At 57.4% G+C, this 26,767-nt stretch overlaps 1 protein-coding gene across 6 annotated transcripts in view; it reads right to left on the bottom strand.

Moving 5' to 3' along the window:
• TRAPPC9 (trafficking protein particle complex subunit 9) overlaps positions 1 to 26,767 on the bottom strand; it is a gene marked incomplete at its 5' end in the record, with an annotated part of 197,730 nt that overhangs the window by 152,261 nt on the left and 18,702 nt on the right. For 5 of the 6 annotated variants that reach the window (XM_084230212.1, XM_084230214.1, XM_084230213.1 and 2 more), the window contains 4 exons: positions 6,226 to 6,369; positions 8,956 to 9,172; positions 16,435 to 16,560; positions 17,443 to 17,564. In XM_084230212.1, coding sequence (XP_084086338.1) covers positions 6,226 to 6,369; positions 8,956 to 9,172; positions 16,435 to 16,560; positions 17,443 to 17,564 — 609 coding nt within the window. The remainder of the gene's footprint in view (positions 1 to 6,225; positions 6,370 to 8,955; positions 9,173 to 16,434; positions 16,561 to 17,442; positions 17,565 to 26,767) is intronic. The other variant, XM_084230215.1, reaches the window with a different exon arrangement.

The raw sequence follows: 26,767 nt of genomic DNA, 5'->3' as shown, positions 1-26,767 counted from the left end.
TGCAGTACGCGTCTGTGAGCGTGGGCGCGGGGCCCGCGGGCCCGATGGTGGGCACCTGCAGCGTGGTGTGGGCCGTGCGAGTGGTCACAGCTGAGGCTGGAGGCGGAGGTTGTAAGGGCGGCGTCACTCAGCCAGGAGGACGGCTCAGAGAGACGGTGAGTGCGGCCAAGAGAGGCAGTGAGTGTGGTGAGGCGGGGCTGCGAGACGACGCCAGCGAGAGTCAAAGAGTAAAGATTCGACGGGGCTGGGGCTGGCAGCCTCCTGGCCCCCGGCCCCCTGCCCGCCCTGCCCCTACATGAGGAGAGTTCTACAAAGAAAAGCCAGGCTGTGTTTATGAATCCTGCGTCTGAGCAAAGAACCAAAACCCGAAAGTCAGTGGAGTAAAGTCTTGGGGTTCCCTTGTCCTGACAGAGTGGGGGGCTGCTTCGGGCGGCCACGGTCTGTCCTGGCCTCAGAGCTGCTCGGGGCCTGCTCAGGAGAGGCAGTGGCCACCAGTGGGGACATGCTGCCCGCCAGGCACCGTTCTCACGAAATCGTCCCTGGAAATGGTGAAAGAGGAGCAGCTGTTGTGCCCCTGGCACAGAGGAGCAAGCTGGGGTGCAGGAGGTGCTCGCTCCCAGCGAGTCCGTGGTCCCCCGGGGTGCTCGCTGGGGTAAGTGGCCGTGCTGGGCTGCGCCTAAAACTTTCCCACCTCACTCACCCTTTTGAGAGTGAACACTGAGGACCGCCCTGCTCGGAAGAGCCTTACCTTACTCGCTTGAGGCCCAGCCCTTCAAAGACGCCGTCTCCTCACCCCAGTGTCCTCGCCTGCGGGCCCCGATGAGCGCCTCATAAGAAATAACCCGAGAAAGACAAAGTTCCATTGATCTAGGTCTGCACTTCCACCTTCTAGTGAAGGCACTGTCTGAAAGCAGAGGAAGGCGAAGAAGAAACGGCCCCATCCCAAGGGCTCCGGATGAGCTCGTGGCCCCTTAAGGGACCGGCCTGGAATCATCCTCAGGAGGTGATGAATGGGCTAAGGTGAGGCGGGAGGCGCCAGGGAGGCTCCAGCACCTTCCCATCACTCAGGGAACAAAGAACAAGGACAGAGCTCAGTGGGGAAAGCAAAGGACACAGGTCGAGCCTGGAGGTCACCGAGGCGGGGGCGAGAAACAGCCTCTGCGGCTGGAGGAGAGTGAAGCCGGCAGGGCGGAGGGCTCAGGCACTCAGCGGGCGGCCGCTGCCAGGGCTGCAGGGACAGAGACCGGCTCCCTTTGCACGCCGAGACGGCTCTGGCTTCCGTGTGGAGACTGGGTAGACAAGAGCAAAGCCAGGACTGGACACGGTGTCAAGAGCTGAGCACCCACCCAAGGAACAGGTGTTGAGAATCTGAGTGTGAGGGGCGAAGGGACCCCCCCCCCGGGAGAAACTCGAGCATTAGGATGGAGAGGACACAGTCAAGCAGATGAGGCTCAGCTCCCAGGTCCCCCCAATACTGCCAGAGCCCAGAGGCCGGCTGGGTGGTCTTCACCATGAGACCCGCTCAAAGTGACCCCCTCCGAGCAATCGTGAAGGGGTTCAGGCACCAGGCACTCCCCAGCACCCAGCTCACAGGCCACACCAACCACGGCCACTCCCAGGACCCAACACCTTCACCACAGCAAAGTCGTGTCATTGCCTCTGCATCTCCAAGGTGCTGCTTTTGAGGAGAGAACAGAAAGAACAGCTAGCTCGGCCGGCAAGCCAGGCCAGCACAACCCCTGTGGGTGGGGAAGCCCGCAGAGGAGGCCTGCCGCGCTCGCTGCCCGCTGACCCTAGATGGCGCCCAGCACACCCAGCTCACAGAGGAGCAACGCTGAGGACAGGGACTGTCAAAGCGACTGTGGGCAGCGGAAGACATGGGAGGCAGGCTCAGTCCACAGAGGCCGGAAGTCGCGCGGGTACCCTCCCCCTGCCCCAGACAGCGAGGTGGGCTGTCCCTCCTGAGAGCAGCCGGCCCAGCCCGCAGCCCCGCTCTGGGGTCCCGGGGTCCCAGCAGCCCTCCCGCCAAGCACAAGACACTGCACACTGCAGTTTCGTGGTTCATATGTAAAATGTTCCGAGGGCCAGTTCCCTCCCAGGGCACAGCCGGTCTCAAAGGTCCAGGGAAGGCCTCCGGGAACAAGACTGGTGGGGGGTTCCTGCCCTGGGAGGTGCAGGACAGCCCCGGCACGAGGCAGGAATGGAGCAGGAAAACGGAAGGGAGAAGGGACCCGGAGGAAGGAATCGGGTGTGGGATCACGGCGCGTCACGCTCCCGTCAGCCTGCACCGCGGAGCCGGCTCGGCACCGAGAACACACGTGCACCGGCCCTGAGGACGCGTCTTCTCCCCTCCTGAGCGTGTGCAGGATGGAGTGCAGGGCCTGACGGACGGCCGTCCGCCCTGCTTCCCAAGACCCCTGCGCCAGAATTACACCGACCACCCCACCCGACACTCCCCAGAGAAACCACTTGGTTCCACCAGAATCAGAGGGACTCCTTCCACTCGGAAGGCAGGATGATGAGCGTAGCCGGGCTGGACGTGGCGGTGCTGGAACAGGCCTCCTGGGGGCCAGGGCCAGGGGCCAGGGCAGGGAGAGTGCTGATCACCAAGGAGGGCCCCGGAGGGCAGAGGTGGGTGTGAGAAAAGAAGACTCGGAGACAAAGGATGTTACTGGACTGCAGGTGACAACAGGTGACGCGCATCTTCGGGAGGAAATAAAGATGAGCTTCTATTGGAAAGGTCAAGTCCAAGTTAGACAGCTGTGTGGGAAGAAGCGTGGGGAGAGTCAGGGGCACAGAAGTTTATTTAAGAGCCCCTGGGGTCTAAAGGGCATTTCAAGGCATGGACAGAGAGAAATCGCCCGGGAGTGGGAGCAGACAGAGGCGGCGGCAGGCCAGTGGTGAGGCCCAGCTGTACCCCGTGGGGGTCAGGCGACAACCAGGCAGTGAGACTCAGAAGGGACCAGCAGGCGTCCTGGAAGCCAAAGGAGGAATTGCCAGACGCACTGGGTCTTGCTGATTGGTGCCGGGAGCAATGAGAAGCAGCCACCGCTTTGGAAACTGAGGGTGCCGCAACAGGGGTGAAGGGCGTGGTACAGGGAGAGGCTGAGGAGCTGCATGGGGGGAGAACCGAGCCATCAGCACACGGAGAGACAGCTTCAGGCAAGTTCTGCTCCAGGGAGGCTGTCTGGGAGCTGGTGCGCTGAGGCCAACCTGTGACGGCCCCACCTGTCAGAGGGGCACGGGAGCTCATGCAGGTTTTCCACGAAACCCAGAGTCCTCCAGCAAACACAGGCCTGCAGCCGCAGAGCCCTTCCAGCCCAACGGACGGCCCGCGGAGCCGGCGCAGTCCCAGCCGGCCTAGCAAAGCAGCTAGACTGGGGAAGAGGCAGCACCCCCGCCGCCGGCACAGCACCGCACGACTGCCAACGCCCCACACTGCAGCAGGGCTCCCAGGATGCAGAGCTCTTCCCACGGCCTCAGCGGGCCCTTCCTCACGCCTAGGTCTTTCCACAGCTCTTTCAAGCCAGTGACCGTGCGAAGCGCCACAGCCAGGCTTCCCGAGGGCAGCCCCACGCCCGCCCTGCAGGCGGTGGCGGGATCCTGGACTGGGGCCCGTCCCGAGAAACTGCAGCGCTGCCGCCTTCCCCACACGGGCGGGGGCACCGTCCTGGACGGCGCGTCTTCAGCCGCAGGGAACCAGGACCGTTTGCTCACAGAAGGCGGCCAGAGGGTGCCCTCGTCAAGCCCAGTATCATCGTTTTTCTTCCTCGGCTGCTCTTCCAGCCCGCACTTAATTTCAATGCAGCGATATTTAGAAATGTTAATTATCAACTCCACCAACATGCCACGAGCGCCCCAGAAGAAAGGTCATTCGATAAATTATAACTTCTGCCATTAAAATAACAAACTGTCATACAATTTGTAACATCCTAGTTGTGCAAATGAGAAAATGAAGGCCCAGGAAGAACTTAATTATTGATCTGAGGGTTGCGGTGCCGAGAGGTGGAGGTGAGTGGAAAGGACCTCTCCCACCTCCTGGCTTCTGCCCTTTTCTCAGAGGACTCCAATTAGCCAAATGCCATCCCACGCAGGCCTTTCGGGAGCCGGCTAATTGTCGGATGGGATCAAAGGTCCAGGTTCGTCTCCTTTACTCAAGAGTCCTCAGATCATTGGTTAAAACGGCCTCAGGTAGCCAGCCAGCTCTGCTTGCACAGGGCTCGAGGGGGCCGGGGTGGGGGGGGGGGGGCGTGCATGCCCGTCCCCAGAACGGCAAGACAGGGAAGAGAAGCAACAGGAATGCCTCGTCAGCCCGGGACCGCGAAAGGCTTCCCAGGGGAGGTCAAGAGTGGAGACAGGAGCCGTGTGGTAGCGAGACAGGGCAGGGGAGGCCCTGCCACGGGCAGGAGGACGCGCAGAGAGGACACCTTGGAGGTGAGGCAGGCGGAGGTGGGCTGCTCTGGTCCGGGCCCACTGGATCAGGACTCAGCTGCGTGACGCTGGACACACCTCAGTGGGAGGCCTGGGGGATGTGGCACCAGGAGAACAGACCCACAGCCAAGGGCCCTGGGTGCGGACATCACTAGAAACTGGGTCTACTCAGAATGACTGCTGAACACTGGGTCCTGGGCCATGGGGAGGCTCAAGAACTCCCAGGGGACCAGCAGCAGGGTGGGCAGCAAGCACCCTCAGGGGCCGGGGAGAGCTACTCACTAACCAAAAGCAGAAATTCATACATGAGCAACAGAGGGGCCAGCAGGGCCCAGCCCCACACCAGGTTCTGGCTGTCCCGGGAGCTCTGCCTGCTCCTCTGTCCCTCCCTCACTGCACATCATCCAGCAGCTCCCACTGCTGGGCCTGCAGGTGGCATGAAGGAAACGCCACTCAAAGGTGACACTGAAGGTAAAGGGCGGCACACACAGGAGGCGATGCCGGGACCTCTCTCCAGCTGTGTCTGGCGGGGTCCCTGGGGCCCCACACACAGGAGGACACAAGTAACCACGAGGTCTGACGGCTTGCAGACACCTGCGGAGGGGGCGCAGCCAGCACAGGCGGCGTGGGGCCCTCTGGGAGTCGCCTCTGAGGAGTGCGGGGCCAGCAGCTGCTGCCGCCGGGAGGGCATGCCTGCCGTCCAAGGCAGCTCACAGGTCTGGTGTGAAGCAGCCAAAAGAAACGGCAGGCGAGGGGGAGACACACGAGAGGAGCCGACGGGGCTCCTGGGCGTGCCTTGGAACCGCGTCCTAAACTAGGGTTCTCATTTTTTTCTGCTTAAAACACCAACGTGTGTTAGTGTCGCGTCTGTGCTGGAGGTTTTCTGCGCCTCGCTTGGAGCAGCTTCCCGGAGGCGGTGAGCTACTTCGTGATCTTAAAGGCAACCAGGCCCCGGCTTGCAAGTGCCGTGGTGGAGCTCAGAGCTCAGTCACGGGGAGGTCCTGCCATACACCACTGGCCCTCAGACCACCTGGGAGACGGGGCGCCCCACGACCCAGGACGGGATCACCACCATCACAGGAAAGGGACAGAGCAGCACACTGCCCTCACGTGTACAGACACAGGCTCTCAAACTGGTGAGAACTGGGGCGTGGGGGTCTGCCCACCTCACTCCTGGCCCTGCATGGGTGCTGATCCCAAGAGCACAGGGTCACCTCCACATCCTGGGCCCACCCTGAGCCCAGCACACAGTCCCTCTGGGGTGTGCTGACTGTGGCCCGTGGCCTGCCCGAGCGAGCGACGTCCTGCCGGGGAAGTAAACAGTCGGGAATGGGGTTGGAAATAAACAGACCATGGCCGAAGCCCAAGATGCAGCTGACGTGGGGGACACAGGTGAGACGACCAGGGAAAGTGCAGCAGAAAGTGGCCTCAACCTGAGCAGATGCCAGGTGACGTGAGCACCAGCACTGTCTGCCTCTGGTTCTGGGAGTAAGATGGGATTCCCGAGGACACAAAGTGGGGGGCACTGGTCACAAGATGGCAGGGGCCCATGCCTAGCTGGGCACCCTCTCCCTCAATGTCAGGTTCTGGCATGTGGGGCCTGCAATGCAGGAGCCCGGGGGAGCCCGTGCTGGAGGCTGGAAGCCGGGTGGAGAAAGAGACCCTGGGCTGGCACGAGGGAGCCGCGCCTCAGGCGTGAGGGGGCAGCAGGGACACCCAGGCCGGTGTAAGCAGGTGTCTCCTACCAGCGGGGCCAACAGCAGCGCACCCACCCACTCACGCCCGCCCACTCACCTTGATCCGACAGAAAATCCAGCATGGTCTGCAGCAGGAAGGACAGGTGCCGGACGGAGAGGGCAGGGGTCCCCATCCTGCGGGAGGCATAGACCAGCTCGTGGAGCAGCCGCATCTGGACGGCGGCCCAGCCCCGGTGCATGCCTGCAACGACAGTCACGGGCCTCAGCGAGGGTGACAGGCCCCGCACAGGTCCCTCTCGGAGCGGGTTACTTCGCCCTGAGACCGGTGCCCGAAGACCAATGGCTCTGGCTCCGCCAGCAAATGCAGTGGAACCTCCTGGGCTGCCCACCCCCAGGAAGCAACGTGCCCGCATGTTAGAAATGCGAAGACACAATTGACAAAACAACCCAATGTGGAATAATTACAACGAAGCCAAACAGAGATTGTTTTCAGTGGCGTGAGCTGAGCTAGACGTGCATTTTGGGGATGGGTCTTCCAGCAATGACCAAGAGCGTGAAATTTCAAAGCATGTTTCTCTATAAGAAAAGTTGGGAACGCAGGGCCTCCCCAGTGGCGCAGCAGTTGAGCGCTGGGTTGCGAAGCTGCCCGCAGCCTCTGCGGCGCCGGTTCGATCCCCGGCTGCTCCCCGGCCACTGGAGGAGGGTCCCACATGGCGCGCAGACCTCTCCTGCCGCGCGCTGCTCCCCTCAGCAGTGTCCTTCGGTCCTTCTGCCTGCTCTGCTCCCCGCTCTGGCTCTGGTGAATCCTCTCACCCTCCCGCGCTTCTGACTGTACCCAGTGCTTGTATAAATAAATAAACAAATCTTTAAAAAAAAAAAAAACTGAAAACTTTTTTAAAAAAAAGAAAAGTTGGGAACGCAGCATATTTGAAATTAAAGGCGGGAGGTCGAGGCACAGCCATGGAGCCGTGTCTTTTCAGGATCACAGGAGTTCACTGTTCTCTAGCCCATCTCAGGAAGGCAACCAGTATTGTTTAAGTATTTCCACCTTGAAAGCCTTCATGAAGAAGACGTGGCAGCAGGAACCCAAACAAATAAGCCCCTGCTGGAGGGTGTGCCCAGCAGCGGGGGCGGGGGAGCGAGGCTTCTAGCTCTGAGAGGGCTACTCCTCTCACAGCCCCACCCTCCCCTCCCTGCCCCTCAAGCTGACCAGTGCCAGGGGCTGCTGCACTCCGAGTGCGATCTGCAGGCGCCGGGAGGGCTGTGAGCTCCGGCCACTCTCTGGTCAGCCCTTCATTTCCCTGCAGCCGGCTGGGCCTGCTATCAGGTACCCTCGGGCCCAAGGGGTGCGGCGCAGAAGCACTCAGCACAGGCGCATCGTGCCGAGAGCCTGCGAAGCAGGAGCCCCTCTTCAGTCCTACACTCTGACACGTGGTGTCTGGGGTTTGCCGTCAAAACCCTCAACTGGGAATGAGCAAAAACCAATCCAGCAACACCTTGGTGATCATTCAACTTGGACAATAGGCTTGTTGTATCACTGCCCCTAATCTCTACAGATCTCAGTTATCTCAGAATTTGCTTAACTGAAGTCCTGGGAACTGACCAGACCCAGACGCATACCAAAAGCCACCAGTCGGCTCACAGAATCCTCCAGAGTTGGGGGTGGGGAGGGGGCGGAGCCTTTCAAGCAACAACAGGGGTGGAGAGCAGAGGAGACGCCCCTGCAACACACCCACGCCACCCAAAGGAGCTGCGGTCAAAGGCCGAAGGAACAGGGAGATCTTTGGAAGGACTCAGACGCCCAAGTCAGCGTGGCAACCTCGTGACAGATTCCAAAGTGACCCAATTCAACGGACCTTCCCATCAGGTTGTCTCACTTAGGAGTCCAACACGCTTCAGTGAGCTCTTAATGATAATGATTCAGCTCCTATGAGCGAGACTGAGTATAAATCTTCTTAACACAAAATAGTGAACTAGTCATAATTTCTATGTGATTCAAATTGTTCCTCCTATAAAATCTGAATCTTAAGGATTTTATTCTTAAAACAGATTTGCAGCATATGACCCAGTCATAAAATTTTTAACTCTTGCATTTGAAAAATGTGCCAAGGTAAGAGTTTCTAACACCAACTGTCACCTTTGAGCAGATCCACTTGCCCCCCAAGAGTTCTTGCGGGAAATTTAACTCCCTGTGTGGGGAAAGGCTGAGCAAACCCTCCCGCGTGGCCACGCGGACAGAGACCCACGTGGCCCAGCAGGCAAGCCCCGTCCCGCAGAGGGGGAGCACGAACAGGTCCCAAGACCTGGCCAGCTGCCTCCCACCCTGCAGCGGGTCTCCATCCAGTCCTCGGGGCACCGTCAAGAGCGGTTCAAGGTGACTCGCTGTTCTCGTTAGAATGGGGCCTGCTGAGCTGCATCATGTCCTCCCGCTATCTGATCTGGCCCCCTCTCCCATCTCCTTCACAAAATGGCGGGCGTGTCCCGCGAGAAGAGAGAGTGGCTGGGAGTGTGCTATTTATGTTATTTTCAAAGGACACACGTCGCCTGCTTCACTCCTCCAGCGAGCGCAGGTCAGGCCCGGCATGGGTGGCAGCGGCACCCGCACGCTCCCAGGCATTCTCACTCCGGGTTGGTTTTTGCTGACTTAGCTGGACCACGAGTAGTGTTCTTAGGTTTTCGGGCAGGTGTGGAGGACACGCCACGCCCGCTCAGAGGGGATCCTGACTCCTGGTGCAGCCAGGGGCGCACCGCGGCAGTGGAGCGGGCGCTCGGGCGGCTCCTGCTGACCAAAGAAGAGCCTTTCCGCTCCGGCGCAGTTGCCCAGCACCTTTGTTGAAGTCCTTGGGGTCGAGCGACAGGCTGTAGCCGGGGAGCGTCTCCAGGAGCAGCTTGTAGCAGGCCCGCCAGCCGGGCTCAGCCACGCTGGGCGCCACGCACTGCATGGCCGCCACGCGCTTGAAGAAGGCCGACTTGCGGTGGAAGCCGATCAGCTCGTACAGCTCGGACAGGATGCTGTAGCGCTGGATCTTCTCCTCCTCGGAGAGCTGGGGCACAGAAAGTGAAAGGCTTTTGAAAGACGTGACAATGGGAACACCTTTTTTAAAAGTTTTTTCATAAAAAAAGACAACGGGAAACACTGAAGAGAGGGAGAGTGGAGTGACCACAACGGCCATTCCACCCGCCAAGAAAAGCACGGGAGCGATTCACGTGGACGCTCCAGAAGCTTATTACGAGCCCCACGGAAGAGTCATCCTGTCTTTTTGCTAAAAGGCCCATATTCTCTGCAACAAGAGTTTGCTAGCACGGAAGACAACTACTTAAATTCCTTCATAATGGGGGTGAGCCCAGACACTGGGATTTGAGCAGGGACTTCCCTCAAACAACACTTTGCAAAAACAGAAAATAAACAGACCCACACGAGTAATGTGAATTGTCAACACCATCTACGGCTCTGGGCCTTTCACTGGCATCTTTCACCCACCACCTCGCTGAGCTCCCCCACCAGCCCCAGGACGTGCTATGCCAACAGTGCTCCGGCAGCGCCTCGGACGCCAGCGACCCAGCGCACCTGCCGTGAGCAAGGCGACAGCCCCGCCGTTACTGCCACTGGCACACAAGAAAACTCAGAGCTCAAGGCAGAGTAAGAGCCTGTGCAAAGCCGCCCAGCCATGCAGTGACAGAACCAGTGTCCCTGCCTGTGACACAGCGAGCCACGTGCCGAGCCAGGGCACATCGCCCCACCACCACCACCACCACCCAGGACATCCACAGCACAGGCCCACAGTTCAGTTCTGCCAGCGGAGCTCCGCTGTGCCTCCCTCCAGCCTCACTCCCCCGGGCCTGCCAGGTCCTCACCTGAGGCCCGCAGCAAGACTCACCAGAGGCGAGTGGACATGGACTTCTGGCCCATGCAGTGCTGCTGCCACACTAACGCCCTGAAGCCCAGGCCGGCATCCACCACCTGCCCCAGCACCTCAAGGTTAACCAGAGCGTTCCCGCGTGACTCAGCTACTCCACTCCCAGGTGGAACTGAAAAGACCCACCTGGATTGGAGACACATGTTCTCGTGAAAATTTGCACAAGAGTGTTCACAGCAGCATTTATTCAAAATAGCCAAAGGTGGAAACAACCCGACGCCCATCCACTGATGAATGAGCGTGCAGAGCGTGGGAAGCCTGCAGGGTGGGGTATCACCCGCCATAAACAGAGGCGGCGCTGGCCCAGCCGGCCCCAGAGCGCACTGAGCCCCACGCAAGGCAGTTGGCGCTGATGGGCAAACGCCAGCCCCTAGGGCAAGGTGCACTGCGCACAGCACGACTCCCACAAGCTTTGAAATCTTTCTAAATTGTGCAAATCACACGTGGCCAGCAGCTCCACACAGGAGGCATCAAGGCTGGGCGCGGGAACGTGTGCCAAGCTCCTGACCCGACCCCGCGCACATCCGCAAAGGTCCCTGCCATTGCGGCCAACACGGCGGTGGGAGAGCCGGAGCTGTGGCCGAGGCCCCGCATGCCACCCCCACTTCACCCAACACACACGGCCGAGCCCGGCCCCGGCGAGACTGCCTGCCTGGCCAAGAGAGGGGAGCCTGGCCCGGTCCAGGCTGCAGGCGGCGCCGCCTGTGACAGCACTCAGTTCTGCTCTCAGGCCTGTTTTTCAGCGACTGCTGGGGTAAACAGCTGAGAATTTCTAAAAGCAGCATCTGTTATGCTCTGTTTACATTTTGCATGCCACCTCATTCCAAGAAGGCGTCTCAACCATCCTCTAAATGCAATGTAACAACAAAAATCCAGGCGAGGAGGAGGAGGCTGGGTAGGCAAGGGCGGCTGGGCCCTAGGAACGCAGGCGCGAGTAGGTTTCCTCACCCGGGAGACCCAGCGTCTGTCTCTCCAGGGCTCCCGAGCCAAGGAGGACACCAGGGCACTGTCAGGTCACGTCGCGCCAACAGCGGCGTCTGCCAGCCACACACGTCCATATGGGGCTCGCCCCAGCAGCTCGGACCAGCCCAGGCAACACAGTCACTCGCCCCTCTCCCGTCACCTCCTGGGCTCCCAGTGGGGATCTGAGGCCACCCCAGGGCCTGGCGGCAAGCGCCTCACCCACTCCACCGGGCAGCAGGACCCAGCTGGTCTCTCCCAGGGCCCTTCCAGCTTAGAGATCCTTTCTGAGTCTCCCCACCGCCCTGATTCGGAGCTTAAGCGGACATCAAGTTCTGCAGTGACAAGGACTTTGTGCCTGTCCCCAGGTTTTGGCTAGGTTTCCTTAGCAACAGCCTCATCAAGGAACTGCATCAAGATGCTTAAAGAGGCTCTTCTTCCATCTGGCCAGAGCGGCCTGCAGAAAATTCAAATGGCTTTGAAGAGAAAATTAACTGGGGACAAGAGGTCACAGACCCTCGGCAACGGCACATGGGCCCAAAGCTTCTGCAGTGGCCCAGAATCATCCCTGAACAGAGGCCTGGAGAAGCCAGGCATGGGGCTGAAGAGACGGGGCCCCCGAGGGTGTTCCACATCTGTTAAGGAGTGGGGCTTTCTCCCTAGTTTTTCAAACAAGTCCTTCCCTACCATCAATGGGCCCAGCATGAGGTAGCGACACGGCTGGGACAAGGAGGTGCAGGGGCCCACGGCGGTGCCGACAGGGAACCCCAGCCCGCAACTCCCCACCCCCAGGTTCCTTGCCCCTAAACTGCATATGAGAAAGTGCTCAGCAACAGCTAAGACTGTGGCCAAAATCTGCTCCCGCCTAGTTACATGCCTGCAACAAGCGGGAGCTCACGTAGCATAAGTATGGCTGGCGTCCCCCTCAGTCATGACAGGGGGCTCCCCACGCCCTCCTCGGTGGTGACAGATCTAGTCTTGGGGCTGACACCACCAGAGCGCCCGGCTGCACAGTCCCCCCACCTTTGTGCCAGGCAAGTTCCCTCCTTTGCAGAACTGACCCCTCCTCCAGGCCTGTCCACGCCGGGCCTGCTTCTTCCTCCAGGCTGTAAGCGCAAGCAGCAGGCCCAGGTCGGCCTCCGAGGCCACAGTTGACTTGCCCACGGCCCCAACTCTAGGGCCATGTAAGCGAGGGAAGGAGCAGCTTCTCAGAGACCCTGTCACCCTAGGAATGAAGAGCCTGCAGCTCTCAGCCTGGCTGTCCCGTGTGCACAGCCATCGCTGCACATGATACAGAGTTACGGGCTTCAAGAAAATGGGCACGTCCTCAGCCTGTGAAGTGCCACTCACTGGCCCACGCACCCCAAGCTGCCGCTGGCACCCAGACTCACCACAGGACAGACACATACTGATTGCTCTCGGCGGGCCCAGCGGGGCACCGCGCTCCACATGCACCTTGACGTGACGCCTGCCTACGACGACTCCAGCAGCCCGCTCACAGATTCGTGAACAGCCTCAGGGAGATCGCACAGCAGGCCAGGGCCACTGTAGGCCAGGGCACACGGTGATGAATGGTGCTTGAATCCTAAGGGCACCAAAGTTTGTCTCCTTTTTAATAGGCTCAACATGTGCCTATAAAATCTATCTGCTCATGGGGCCTTCCTGGTGGCGCAAGGGGTTAAGCACAGCAATATGAAGCTATCCTCAGCCAATACAACACGAGTTTGATCCCAGGGAGCTACCCACATGGCGCAGCAGACCTCTCCTGTCTCCCCACTGCTCCCCTCAGCCGTGGATTTCAGTGGATCCGCCTGTTCTGCTCCCCACTCGGTCTCTGGTGAATCCTCTCACTCCTGCACCTCTGGCCTGTGCCCCAGCTCTTGTATCGATAAATAAATAAATCTGGCCTCCCTGGTGGCGCAAGGGGTTAAGCACCGCACTATGAAGCAATCTGCAGCCTCTGCAGCACAAGTTCAATCCCCAGCCAGCCAGGGAGCAACCACATGGCGCGGCAGACCTCTCCTATCTCACCCGCTGCTCCCCTCAGCAGTGGATTTCAGTCAGTCTGCCTGCTCTGCTCCCCACTCTGTCTCTGGTGAATCCTCTCACCCCCCACACCTTTGCCCTGCTCTTGTATGCATAAATAAATCTTTAAAAATAAATAAATCTTTTTTTTTTAAATCTACCTGCTCAACACACTCATTTATACATAGTAATTAAGCAAAACGCACACTGCTGTGTGCTGAAGCTGGATAATCACCCTCAGCTGCTCTCGGGAACAAGGCCAGACAGACCTGTCCGTATTGCTACGAAAGGCAGAGAAACCCGTGCCTGTGGGGCGGACACCCTGCCCTGCACCATTCCACCAAAGGTATTGTCTGTCTGTTTTCATGTTTGCACGGGGCTTCTCAGAGCAGGAGGTACCCACAGCGATCGCTTCTCCAACGCTTTCGAGATTTCCACGTTAGTCAAGATCGTTCCCAGGAAGATACAACTCATCAGTTCCACAAAGGAACACACTTGATCAAGAACCAAAAAGCCCATTCTATTTCAGAAAAATGACAGACCCCTCTGCTTTATTGTTATTATAAAATCCCACCAGAACTCATTATTTTGCTGTCTGCTCATCTGGCAAAAGCCGCGATGAGTCAAGGAAAGTGAAGTGTCACGTTGGGGGAACTCAGGCAGGGCAGGGAGCTTGGCTGCCAGCCAGCCCGCCCCAGCAGCAGCAATCTGCCCTCCGGCGGTCTCTGCTGACCCCTAGTGTTGTCAGGGAGGACAGAGCGAGCAAGTTAAGGAAAAACATTCCACTTGGTGAAGTATCTGCATTATTCCCCCCACCTGTGAGGCCAGCTAGGTAGCAGGCCCAGATGCTCAACACTCTCTTGCAAAGACAACTGGTCCTTGGGGGCAAGCAAGTCCCAGACAGGGGGCCCTGCAGTCTCCCCCGCCCAGCCCAGCAAGCAGGGGAGGCTGCAGTGGGGCTCCGGCAGGCTCGGGGTGGCCACCTTCCGCTCTCACTGACCACATCCCAAAGCCCTCCGGCCTGGCTGGTGGCCTCCCGGGCAGACACGGACAGCGCCTGGGCTGTCCCGTGTGAGGCTGGGAGCCTCACACCAGCACCAGTCGCCTGTGACCCAGGGTTTCTCTCCTGTACAGATGAAGATCTCAACAGGTAGAAAGACAGAGGGTGTCGCTCAAGGCCCACAGCTCCCACGTGGCAGGATGGGGCTGGAGCCCTGACTCCGCCCCTCAGCACCAACCTGACTGACTCTCCTACACTTCTGTGCTTGGACCTGCAACCTACAGGACATGTCCCCAGCCTGCCTTTCCAGCATAGTCCCTCCCACGCCCCATCCTCAGGCCCTCGGGGTATAGGCCCAGGTTGCATTTGCTCCCAGCCCCCACCTCAAAGGGCTCTTGTGTCCTTTGGCGGCTGGTTTCCCCTCCATAGAGACCCTCCTCGGGGGCTTTCCTCACACCTGACCTCTGCAGGCACCTCCTCAGCTGGCCCCCTAGGCGGCATGTGCCTGGTCTGGTCACCCTCAAAATCCACTGCCCGGCTCAGCGCCCAGCACCCAGCAGACACCCTGACACCACAGTCAGTGATCTAAGGACACAGCCCAGAGGTGGGGTCTCTATTCGCCAGCACTACTGAGGCGGCCTCTCCTGGCAGCCGCCTTCCCAGTGACCAAAGCACCCCCCAGCTTTATGGGAAGGTCTCCCTACCCTCCCTGCCAGGCCTCTGTGGGGCACTGCCAGCTCACTGGCTGCCTGTGCTCTGCCCTCCAAAACTGACAGGTTTGGGGCATTGTCTCCTGCAGTCCGAGCGCTTGTGCTAGGGTGTTGGCTTTGTTCTGAGTGTCTCCCCCTCCGGGGTTAGGCAGGCAGCTACCTCGGCTTACCCACTCGGTGGCCTCACCCCCGTCATGTGGCTGGGAAAGTGGCCACGATGAGGGCCCGAGGGCAGAGACAGGCCGGCTGAGGGGTGGGGAGACTGGAGCCAGAGTCAGCCCCAGGCTCCGGACATAAACATGTGGGGCATCAAAGCCTACGCAGGAGCCTCGTTAGGCCTGAGGTGTCGATTAACCCTGGTTTCTCTTTACTTCTTTCTACTTAGAAAATGAAACTGCTCCTCAGTCAGGACAGCAAAATGCGAGGGTGCTGGACCTGGGTGCTAGAGACACACTCACACACGTGGGCGCAAGGCTCGGTCTCCCCACAACCTCAGCCCCAGGCCCACAGGCCTGTCTTTTCACACCTGAGGTCCCATCTTCCCTCCTCACCCCACAGCATGACCCGGCCCCAGACAGGCCAGACTGGGGCCTCCCTCGGGCCCAGCACACAGATGGACACTCGCCTGTCCAGCTGCTGACAGCTGCTCCCATGGGTGGCTCCCTCCAGCGCCAGCCTCCATTCAAGACAAAGAAACTCTACCCACTCCCGGCCTCTCTGCCAAAGCCCACCGTTCTCAGAGCAAACGCCAGCTCTCCACCTGGTCCCTCCGGACCCCCGCTGCCCCCCACCAGCCCCCTGCTGGCTGCTTCCTTCCAGCGTGAACCGGCAGAGCCCCCTCCCTGAGGGACGCTCTTCTCCCCACCCATCTCGGGGGTTCTCTCCACTCTCCCGCAGGCAGTGGGAACCCCCGGCCCTCCTCCCCCACCTAAGTCACTGGGTCCTTGGGCCACTTGCTTCCTCAGCACCCCGAGCTCCCGTAACTGTGTGCCTCTGGGACTGAAGGGCCAGCTCAGCGAGGGCTGGGCCTGCCATCAGGCCCTGCTCCCCACCGCACCAAGCACTCACCGACAATGGCCGTCCAGAGCCGGCATCGGAGGCCCGGCCCCGCGCCGCACACAAGCAGCCTGCTTGGGGTCTTTGCTGCCCTTTCCCGTGAACTCCAAGTGGGACTAACTGGAAGTCTCAAATCTTTCTAGGGCACCAATTTTGGGATTTTGCACTAGCGACGTGTTCTAATGTTTTCGTTTTATTATGTCCTAACGTTCTAATTATGGAATAAGTATGTGCATAATTAGTTCTTATGTAATAAATGTTCTAATGATTTTGTTTTATTAGGAACCTATCCAGACTCGGACTAAATAATATTTGTGGGTTGCCTGCTGGCAAAAGGAGCCGGACGGGTTACAAATGGCAACCACTTCCCGAGGGACAAAGCCAGGTGGCGGACAGACGCTTGTTCAAGGTCACGGAGCAGGGACGGGGCAAAGCTGCTTCTCCAATGGAACAAAATTTTTTGAAAAGAAAGAGAATTCTGAACTCTGAAGGCAAAGGGCCACAGCACAGAGACGCAGAGCAGCACGACAGAAGACGGAGAGCAACAGCCATGTGGGTGAGGCCACCATGCTCAGGCGCGTGGGTTTGTCAGGGGTGTCCCAGAAGGCGCGTCCCCGCCCCTGCAGAGGCACACCCACCTGTCGGAGATTAATGTAGACCGCGTTCTGCAGGAATTCGGACGCCTCCATGCTCCGCTTCTGGATGGCGAGGACACGCACGGCTTTGACACAAGCTTCCAGCTCGATCACCCCAGCGTTCTTATACTGCAGGGGTGAGAGGCACGTAGGTTAGCGCGGCGGGGAGAGGTTCTGTCCTGCTGCAGAGGCCCCGACAGCCCCTGCCCCGTGAGCGGCCCTGGTCGGAGGGGCTGCTGGGACCGGGTGGGCTGGTGCGCCACAGAAACGCGCGTGCACATGGCCAAGTGACGTAAGCATGACGGGGACATTTACCAGACTGCACAACAGCCTCGGGGGCCACATGGCTGCGCGCCCCGTCACACCCCCGTCTCCACACACCTTGGGCCCTCTCACCCCTGCGGCGTTAATGCACTGGCTGTGAATTCATTTCACTTTGCTGCGAAAATTCTAGCTCCTCATATCTCGTCTTTGTCCCTGGCTTTCTGATTTCTGTCTCAGCTACTCGTTCCTGCTGCTCAATCCCGTGACGGCCCCAAGGTGAGGGGCAAGCAGAGACAAGGGAAGGAGGGAGCAGGGGCTTCGCCGCGCTCCAGGGCAACACGGCAGAGAGCCCGACCTGGCCCGGGGAGCCCACGAGGGACTGGGGACTCGGCAGTCGCTCTGGTGCTGCTTCTCCCTCAGAGAGGGAGGTGGCCAGGGCGGGGGGGCTGGGGCCATGTATGGGGTGTGGTGCTCGCCACCAATCTGGGAGTGTGCAAACACTAGTCCTGTCACTGCATTTCAGTGACCGCAAGGGTGCTCTGGGCAGCGTGGGGAAGTCGGGCTGCACACAACGTGAAGTCGGAGCTTCCGGCTAAAGCCACACAGGGTGGGGAAGTCGGGCCGCACACAACGTGAAGTCGGAGCTTCCGGCTAAAGCCACACAGGGTGGGGAAGTCGGGCCGCACACAACATGAAGTCGGAGCTTCCGGCTAAAGCCACACAGGGCTCGCAAAGCGGCGCCATCACCTTGCTGTAGTAGGAGATGGCCTCCTTGTATCTGTCGATGATGTCCTCGGGGCTGAGGCAGTTCTTCGCACGCCCAATCTCGGTGCTCGTGTCGGCGTTGATGCCATTGGTGGTGAGGGCGCCTGCAAACCAGAGGAGGAAACGGTAATCTTTGGTTTTTCCTGTCCCGCTCCTGTGTGAGTTTAAGAGAGGGACACAAATAAGATAAAGTTTAGATATCCCTACTGCAATTTAAGTAACAAGACTGTTTTTAAAGACCCCGCGGCTCGTATAGCCCTGTCTCAGCATCAAAGAGTTGCATCCAGCGTTGTTGACTCAGAGCAAATGTCCTCCCTGCTGAAGCTTCAGTAAAGACCATGAAACGCATCATGTGAAGTGACCCGTCCACCAACACTGGCTGGGCTCTCTGCAGACAGCTCCGCCCACCGGTCTCACACCCTGGACGCGCACAGAACACACAGCAGCTCCTCAGATGGAGACAGAGGACAGGAAGGCATCTCCCGAACCGCAAGGCACTGACCACGATGACCGCTAACTGCCAGTGTCCTGCGGTGGGTCGTTTTCTGTTTCTGGGCAACCCCGAATTCTCCAGCCATCAAACTCACATGGCAAAGAGCTCTGGGAAATGTGCATTAACAGAATGGGGAGGGGGGTAAAGTCTTTGATTTCACAGAAATGCCCCAAACATTCTGCAAACCCTCAGGAGCAGGACAAGCTGGGTCCTCCTGCCCACGGTTTATCTCACAGGCACAACAAACCCACAAGCACCTCTGTCTCCCGGCAGCCGGGGGCCTGGGCACCAGCCATCAACACTGGTAACTCTGGGCCCAGGGCCTGCGCCTCGCCCTGCCCGCAACCAGGCAAACCCTCACCCATTGCCCAGCTCGGGAGGGCCTCACTGCGCACTCCACGTCCTACTCTTCCGCAAGCTGCCTCTCTTGATGCTTTTTGGAGCAAGACAGGAATAAGTGGACAGGTGGGCAGAAGGACAGTGAGATTCCAGAAAGGAGCTCAAGAAAATTTCATAGGCAAAATCTTCTTCTGGTCAGGGAAGAAAGAACTACAAGAGAAGCAGGAAGAGGCGGGGGCCTGGGGTTTTGTTTTCCTGCACATTTGAGAAAATACAGCCAGGACAGTAATAACAGAAAGGGTTATGCTTGGAAAAAATCTAAAAATACAGACTTTTTAAAAAATAGATTCAAATCAGCAAGACCCAACAACACAATCCCAGGGTCCTCAAAGAAATGAAATTCCATCCCAAGCTGCAAGGCGCCCTCTGGAGCACCCAGGTTCCCCGTGGGGTGCTGGTGACACCGTCACCACCAAAGCCACGTGTTTTTGCATGACCAAGGAGCCAGGACTGTGCTGGGGGTGCCACGCACGCCCCGCCCCGCCCCACAGCATCCGTGGAGCATCTCAGAGGGGTGGGATCCCCACTCGTTCTCCAGGCCCCGGAGCTCCTCCCTCCTGCACAGGGCCCCTCGTGGGCCCAAGTCCTCCGCACTACGCCCTTACACGCAACGTGCCTCACGGGTGACCACCTGTTTCTGGTTAAAGAACAGGTAGCGCACGACAGGTAGGCCTGATGCAGCTCGTCGCTGCTGGATCTTATGCTCCTGCTTAGAGAAAGGAAGGAAAAGATGGCAGAGGCTCATGGACAATGAGGCTCACGGCCCTCATCTCCTCCACACGGCAGACATGACCCTCATGACCTCCACACGGTCAGAGTGCTAGAAAGGTCCCCAGCCAGGGAGGAGGGGAGAATGACCCCCCTTCTTTTGAAGAAAGGGCATCATTGATGACAAGAGTTCATTTAACGGCACACAACTCCCGGATGGCGACTGGGGCACAGTGCCCTGTGTAGCCCCAGAACTACATAGTCTGAGGGAACAGGGCGCAGCTCACCGGAGACTTAGGGGGCAAGCAGACTGGATTTCGTCAGCAAAAGAACAACCAGCTCTGAAAACAGCAGCAGCCGTAGGTTCGGTCCTTCAAGATGCCTTTCGACATTTTGTGGCCCCACGTCCCACACCACATTGCCGAGATCCTTGGGAGCGAGCAACCACCAAGGCCCAGCCTGAAGGCTGTGGACAGGGTCTGAGCACCAGGCCAAGGTGGAGCCCAGGCTGCAGGAGTGGAAGGCACAGGGGAGACATGAGGCAAGAACCAACCCAACAATCATGAGATGACCCATTCAAGAGCTGCAAGGGAGAGCTGCCAAGCTCCTACCACACACAAGGCCCAAGACAGGTGCAGATGACAGGAGGAGGCAAAGCAGAAATAAGAGGCAGGAGAGTGAGAGCCACAAGGCCGCCAGACACAGAGGAACCAGAGGGCAAGAGGAGTCCCACGGGGCAGACCGTGAGGCCACGCTCCGGCCACGCCCGCAGGCCGCCCTGGACAGCAGACAAGCTGCCCTCAGTGGGCAGCAGGACCGGGAGGCTCCACACCTGCATCACACAGGCCGCATGTGTGCAAGAAACCCCTCCTGGGCCTCCCCGGTGGCGCAGCAGTTGAGCGCTGGGTTGTGAAGTTGCCCGCAGCCTCTGCAGCGCCGGTTTTATCCCCGGCTGCTCCCCGGCCACCGGAGGAGGGTCCCACATGGCGCGCAGACCTCTCCTGCCGCCCGCTGCTCCCCTCAGCAGTGTCCTTCGGTCCTTCTGCCTGCTCTGCTCCCCGCTCTGGCTCTGGTGAATTCTCTCACCCTCCCGCGCTTCTGACTGTACCCAGTGCTTATATAAATAAATAAATAAATATTAAAAAAAAAAAAAAAGAAACCCCTCCAGGCCTCACAGCGGGCCGAGATGGGCCATTGGGCAGCGGCACAGGGACGCCTGTTGGTCACTGGGAGAAGATGGAAGCAGGCCCACGCCGACGCCAAACACGAAGAGGAAGTCCAAGCCGGCCTCGCTCCAAGTGCGAAGAAGCTCCAACAACGTGCTGAGTCCCTCCAGCCTCGGGGTGCGGGGAAGGCCCTCTGACTGGATGACTCCAGCCAACAGCCGTTTCACAATCAGGTTGACTTAGTCACATAAAAACTCAGCAAAATGCCAGAAGGCCAAAACAATCAGTAACTTGGGAGCAAACGTCTGCAGCGTGTATCACAGAGGGCTGGTGCCACGAGTGTGCGTAAAGGCCATGAAGAACCCGGGGCTCAGGGCTGGAACTAGGTTGTCCTCATGGTCGCGGACAGCAGCATGAAAGTCCCAAAGGGGTGAGGCAATGATGACCGTCAAGGCAATGAGCATGTGAGTGCTCCAATTTGGGCTTCTCAATGCCATTCTCCAGCAAAAACAGTGAAAACACTGTAGAGAAATGTCCGATTTTAGAGATGGGACAGAAAAAGCATAAAATGTACACATATATCTTGACCAAGAAAGTGAGGAAGTGCTCAATATAAGAAGGACAGGTTAGGCCAGGGGGAGCTGGCTTGAAGGGTGTCCTCTCACCCCCCTTGCCAATGCACTACAAAGCACAGCAGGACAGCAGGGGGTCAGCACTCACGGAATGAAACAAGCATCCATGAGTCCACAGCAGTAATGACAGGAGGGTGGGTGGGTGGGTGGGTGGGTGGGTACTTGGATAGATGGATGGGTGGGTGGATGTGGAGAGAGAAAGGAAACCTCTTCTTTATATTAGAATACTAAAGAATAAACATATAAAAAAATGCAAACATCATACTTGATGTAAAAGACTAAACATTCCCCCCCCCCCAAAAGTCATGAATAAGACAAAGATGGCCTCTCTCACCACAACTATTGGACAAGCTATTGGAAGTTATATAGCCATGACAATCTGGCAAGAAAATTAAGTAGAAGTATGCAGATTGGAAGGAAAAAGTACAAATATCTGTTTTCAGGATATGTTCTTGCATAGAAAAAATTCTAAGGAACCCACTAAATGACTATTACATCTAATAAATGAGTTCAGCGAGGCTGTAGGATAGAAGACCAATATACAAAAATTAATTATATTTCCATACAGTTGTAGTACACAATCTGAAAATGAAATTATGAAAACCCTTCTACTCCCAATATCATCAAAAAAATAAAATACTTGTAGGAAAGTTTTAACCAAAAAAGTATGGAATCATACTCTCAAAATTCAGTACATTGCTGGTTTAAATTAATATTCTTTCCTAAAAAAAAAAGGAAAGAAATCACCTGTTCATGAATTAGAAGACACAATATTCCCTTTTTTAATTTCACTGTTACAATTAAAATATTAACAGCAATGCCCCAATCGCTAGTGGGACTTTTAATATTGCCTTCATTTTCTTTGTTTATTTTCAAATTCTTAAAATTGGCAATGTTCCCCAAACGGATTCTAAATTCAATATCATCCCTATCAAAATCCAGTTGGATTCTTTGTAGAAATTGACTAATTAATCCTAAAATTCATATAGAAGATTCAAGGAACTCATAATAAGCAAAAAACCTTGGACAAGAAGAACAAGGTTGGGGCCTCCCCGGTGGCGCAGCGGTTGAGCACTGGGTTGCGAAGCTACCAGCAGCCTCTGCAGCACGGTTCAATCCCCGGCCGCCAGGCGAGGGTCCCACATGGTACACAGACCTCTCCTGTAGCCCGCTGCTCCCCTGAGCAGTGTATGTCGTCAGTCTGCCTGTTCTGTTCCCCGCTCTGGCTCTGGTGAATCCTCTCACCCTCCCGCGCTTCTGACGGTACCCAGTGCTTGTATAAATAAATAAATAAATCTTAAAAAAAAAAAAAAGAAAGAAAGAAAGAAAAGAACAGGTTGGAGGATGAAAAACTCCCAACTTCAAAGCTCACTACCACTTGTCCCAGGTGGGGGAGAGCACTTTAAATTTACTTTCTCCATATTGTCTCAGTTCTCTACCACAAATATGACTTTCACATTACAGAAAAATCAGGTGCTCTCTTAACACAATCATTCCCCATCATTAAGAATGAGTATACAAATACCTAGTGGAAAACAACTGCTTATAAATAAGAATGCATTTAAATTTTTCATCAATTAAAAACCCAAAAGCACAAATATCAAGTTTCTAGGGAAACTTTTACAACACTTAAACGAATTCACTTTCTAAAATTCTGACTGAGTGGGGAGGGAGCACAGTGGACTGTGGAGGGGGTCTGGGGGTGTTTGGGGGTGGGGGTGTTATGGTCACAACCCCTGAAGGGAGGACCCCACACCTCCAAAATATAAACAAGCAATGTCACCACAACGATACTTGATAGCAAACTTCAAAACCTGGCGAGGAAAGCCCTGGAGATCACAACCCCCGTCATTCTGACACGAGCTCAGCATCACAGGAGGGAGGCCTTTCCCGGGAGACAGTGGGAGTCTGTGGACAGTCAGGATGAAGCCGCTTCCGGCCGCAGACACGCGACGGGCCTCTAACACAGCTCGCACACTGCTGAGACGCTGCAAGGGCTCCAAGAAGCGGAACAGACATGCAGGCTCTGTCCGGGCCACATTCAAGAGCAAGATTAGTTTCGTTCACTTGTTAGCATTAGTAGCCTTAGCCGAGGGAGACTATTTGAATTAAGACAAAAAATCAATGTCACACTTCTCCTGTCAAATCTACTGATGATCTGCTTGGCGAGGGGACCCGAGCGTGTCCAGGAGGGACCTGGCGCCAGCGGGACACCAGCGGTTCGTGGCTGTCTTCGCAAAATCCCAGGGTCCTGAAACAGACCTGAGAAGCCCTCTTCCCTGCGAAATGAACAGGGGCTGCTGTGGCAGTTCTGCCAGGGCAGATGGTGAGTCACGAGCCCGCGCACTGTCTGTAGCACCCCCAGCACCGTCTGAACACCGCGAGTCAAGAAAACAAGAGGCAGGCAGACGGCGACTGTTCTGGAAGCCTGGCACGGGGGGTTGCTTCCCTTGTCAGCAGAAAGCAATGGATCAAAGTCTTCCCCTGAACACCCGCAGCCACGGCTCTGCTTCTCGTGGCGGGTCAGAGGAGGCGTGGGCAGACATGCTGGGTCCGCCAGCTGCCACAGGAGTGGGGAGGGGGGGCGTGTCCCCTTCCTCCTGTCTGGGTCCTTGCTGGTCTAGCAATCTAACTGACAGGGTAACAAGAGAAAATCAAATTTATTTACATGCACATGGGGGCCCCCAAAAAAATACATGAGACCCCAGAGACGTCGGCCCTTGGTGGGGGTGGGGGTGGGGGGGTGGGTCGTCCCGCTGTGCTAAGGTGGGGAGGGGAGGGACCTTCGGGGAAGGAGAGAAGTCCCAGGGCGATCACAGGTAAGAAGAGCAGATGCTTGGGAATTCGATGCTGGCGCTCACGCTGCACACAGCTAGGCCATCTGGACAAAAAGTCAGCTCCCAACAGTTCCTCTGAGCCAGGACCCTTTCCAAAATGCTTTCAGGTAGTTAAGTAGTGTTAAAAAGATTGTTTTCTTTGGCCGCCCTGGTGGCGCAAGGGGTTAAGCGCCGCACTATTGTGCAATCTGCAGCCCCTGCAGCATGGAGTTTGATCCCTGGTGAGCCATGGAGCTACCCACATGGCACAGCAGACCTCTCCTGTCTCCCCTCTCACCTGCCCGCATCTCTGGCCAGTACCCAGCATAAATAAATAAATCTTTAAAAAAAAAAATTTTCTTGAATTTACTGGGTCTCAATTGTCTTCAACTTAAATCCATGTAAATGGCACATTTGTGGGGGGAAGGAGGGGTCCTGTTCTGCAGAAATTCTCTGACAGCAAGCTTCCCCCTGGGTTACACTTAAACCCACACCGACTTCTGCAAGGTAAACAAAGATGAAATTCCCCACAAGAAAAAGCCCAGTAAGAAACCAAAGCAGCAGGGCGCTGTTAGGAAGAGGTTCCTGCAGGGGGACAATGTGGTGCCTCTGAGGCCCACATCACCCTGACCAGCTGGGCCCTCAAACACATCTTCGACCTTCTCTCGCTCTCAGCTTCCTCGCCTAGAGACTGGGGGTGCCACAGCACCTACTCCTAGAGCTGCTGGAAGGGCTAAACTGCCTCGCGTGTAGATTACATAAATATCGTGGGCCTTCACTATGCTGCCAAAGCACAAAGGACACGTGATAAACTGGACAGCAGCAAAGGGTAAATAAAGGGCACCGTCAAAAAGTGAAAAGACAACACAAAATAGGAGAAAAGTCTCGCAAACTATACACTGGATAAAGGACTTACATCTAGAATATAAAAGAAGACTGACAACTTACTCATAAAAACACAAACAACCCAATTAAAAAGGGGTAATAAAGGACGCGAGTAGACGTTTCCCAAAGAAAACACACAACGGCCCCGGAGCACGGGAAAGCTGGGGCACTCGAGACCAGGGAAGTTCCGCCCTGGTGGGGCAGGACCGGGGCAGGGAGGCGCAGGGAGGCCGAGGGCAAGTGCCCCACACCGGCAAGGAATTGAACAGGGCCACCGGCGGGGACAAGAACCTGGCGGCTCCTCAGGAAGCTCAGCACTGGCTGCCGCAGAGCTCAGCATCCCCAGGACCGCTGGAAACCTCTGGCCACACAAAAACTGACGCTCACAGTGCCGTCACGCCTGCAGCTGGGGCGTGGCAGCGAATGTCTGTGAACTGATGACCGGGCAGACAGGCCCGTCCACACGCGATGGACGGCACTCGGCCTGGAGAGCAGGGCTCCGCGCTCACCGCCCGCCAGGACCGTTGGGGTGGGCGCCTGGGGCTGGGGGAGGGCGGGGGAGGGCAGTTCAGGGCGGCCTGTGGGGGTGATGCCGATGTCCTAAGACTGCCCGTGGCGAGGGTCATGGGGCTGGGAGCGAGCTGACCAGCACCGCCCACGTAAGCGGCACGTGTCTTTAGAAACAGGAGTCTTGGCACACGGCACCTACGCCCCTTGCCTGAAAGTGGGAGGAGCACGGCTGAGCTCCCTGAGGTTGCCCACAGGTCGCTCTGCCTGAAGCAGCTGCTTCAGGGAATGCACTGGATGGGACGGGCGCCGGGAAGCAGCAGTTGGCACCAGGAAGTGCTCTGTTTCGAGGGGCCTGGGGTGGGGCATCTAGCTGCTAGAATGACTGGAGGAGGCCCAACACCCCCAAACTCTTCTTCTGGGGTTCCAAACGGCGTGGGGAAAGCAGGTAGCAAAAAAGAGGAAATTCTGAAACCACTGCTGTGAATGCTCCATTCATTACAGTCCCAAGCTGAACGGAACCATGGACTCGGGCTGGCTTCCCGGGGCGCAATTCTGTGACCCGAATGGCAGGGGGTGCCATTCAGATTTAGAAGCTAAGAGGAATCATATTACATGGCCCCAGAGCTGGGAGAGCCTCCCCACAGCACATCAGCCACCTGTGTCTGCCGGTGTTTTGAGAGAGAGAAGAGGCCTGAGGCGCAGCGCGGCTCTGAGGGGAAGCGGGCAGCTGAAGGCCAGCTCCAGGCCCGAAGCAAGCGGGGGGGGGGGGGGGGGGGGGGGGGGGGGGGTGTGGATCGGAGGTGGGGAGAGCAGGGGCAGCGCCCTTGACCTGACCCCTACCCCCAGCAGGTAGCTGTCAAGTCAGGCAGCAGCAAGTCCAGCATCTAGGCCGCAGCACCAGAGACGCCTCCGGTCTGCAGCCTCCGGTCTGCAGCCTCCCCGCTGGCTTGGGCCTTATAGCAGCACCTCGACTTATCCCTGTGGCCAAACCCCAAGACACCCCGCTTCTACCCCCACTCCACACTCAACTGCGTCTCCATATACCCTTATTTTGAAAAGTTTCAGAGATAAAAACACGTATGCTATTTTCCCGCTCACGCTCAGGCACCTACTAGCATCGGATCCTCTGCAGGTGAACAGCCCCCACGCAAACCCACACTTCCCAGCAGGCACCACTCGCCAGATCAGCCTGGGGACTCCCCGAGGTCGTGCCCCAGCACACCCAGCATGACAACTGTCCCTCAGACCATCTCAGCTGAGTTCCCACCCGCAGCTCAGGCCTCCTGGAAACGGAGCCCGAGCACACCCCAGCAGGAAGCGCTGCGAAGCTCAGGCCTGGAGAAAGGTTGAGCACAGACAAGGGAGGAACGGTCTGCACGCCCGGACACAGAAGACAGGAGCGGGGCGCCGGGGCCCAGCGGGCATGCGTGGCTATCGGGTGCCGGTTCTCCCAAGGACGGGCCTTCTTCGCTTCCTTGTTATTCTACTGTGGTCAGTTTCTGGAAGCCTGAAAGTTAAAAGAGCTCACCATGGATAATTAAGTGCTGCAATAAAAGGGGTCTGGGCTGAATTCATTCCAGGCAGTGTTAAGAGGGGAAAGAGAACCCACCTCTGTGGAAAAAAAAAAAAAGGAAAAATCCTTTGCCTGTTAAGAACATAAAACAAAATGCAATTGAGAATTAAAATTCATGTTGAGAG

This window comes from Talpa europaea (genome assembly GCF_964194135.1).
Source record: "Talpa europaea genome assembly, chromosome: 3".
Lineage (NCBI taxonomy): Eukaryota > Metazoa > Chordata > Mammalia > Eulipotyphla > Talpidae > Talpa > Talpa europaea.
The sequence above is the reverse complement of the archived record's forward strand: the minus strand, read 5'-3'. Positions and strand labels throughout refer to the sequence as shown.